This window comes from Morone saxatilis, unplaced genomic scaffold (genome assembly GCF_004916995.1).
Source record: "Morone saxatilis isolate NCDOM2014 unplaced genomic scaffold, NCSU_SB_2.0 Contig18, whole genome shotgun sequence".
Taxonomy (NCBI): domain Eukaryota; kingdom Metazoa; phylum Chordata; class Actinopteri; family Moronidae; genus Morone; species Morone saxatilis.
The window spans coordinates 25,450,382-25,451,084 of NW_023339740.1; the positions used below are offsets into that span (position 1 = coordinate 25,450,382).

General features: G+C 38.0%; 1 protein-coding gene across 2 annotated transcripts in view; it reads left to right on the forward strand.

Moving 5' to 3' along the window:
- Positions 1-703, forward strand: part of mtss1 (MTSS I-BAR domain containing 1) — a 50,997-nt gene that overhangs the window by 30,773 nt on the left and 19,521 nt on the right. For both annotated transcript variants that reach the window (XM_035662821.1, XM_035662822.1), the window contains exon 4: positions 595-679. In XM_035662821.1, the coding sequence (XP_035518714.1) occupies positions 595-679 (85 nt within the window). The remainder of the gene's footprint in view (positions 1-594; positions 680-703) is intronic.

Sequence of the window (703 nt, forward strand, 5' to 3'; positions counted from 1 at the left end):
CACACACACACACACATTGTTTCAACACATATTACAACACTGATCATAAGATCTTAAACAGACTGATTTTCCTTAATACCTCTTTATGGAGCAATGATAGCACACACACTGCTCTGCTCAGCTCTTTGTGTAACACACTAAATGCAGTTTGTAAGGCTGAGCTTCAGTTCAGCTCATGTTACACGCTACAGACCACAGCAACAAGCAAGAAATATCATTTTTAAGTAGCGTCCAGAGAGAGGGAGAGAGTCCAGCTTGGGCGATGTCCTTTTCCTTTAGTCAGTTTGTTTGGACACAGATTTTTACCACGAAGATTATTTTCATGAATTCTGTACATCCTTCAATGTCAATTCATGAAATTCCCCAGACTTAGACCAATTATAAACAAATACTTCTTGACCTATCTACATCTTTTTCAACAATTAACATCTTAAAGAGGAATATATGTGCTAAAACCTATTACGTAATAAATCAGCTGGCATTTCATTTTGTACTTTCAATGCTTCGAACTGAGCTTTATTTTGAAATCTCATTTTGGTTTCTTTTTAAAATGAAACTCATCATTGGACTGTTGTGTGTTTTTGTTTTATCCAGGTGCCACCAAGGACATCGGCTCAGCGCTAACCAGGATGTGTATGAGACACCGCAGCATCGAGTCTAAACTCAAACTGTTCACTACGTAAGAGAGACACACACACACACA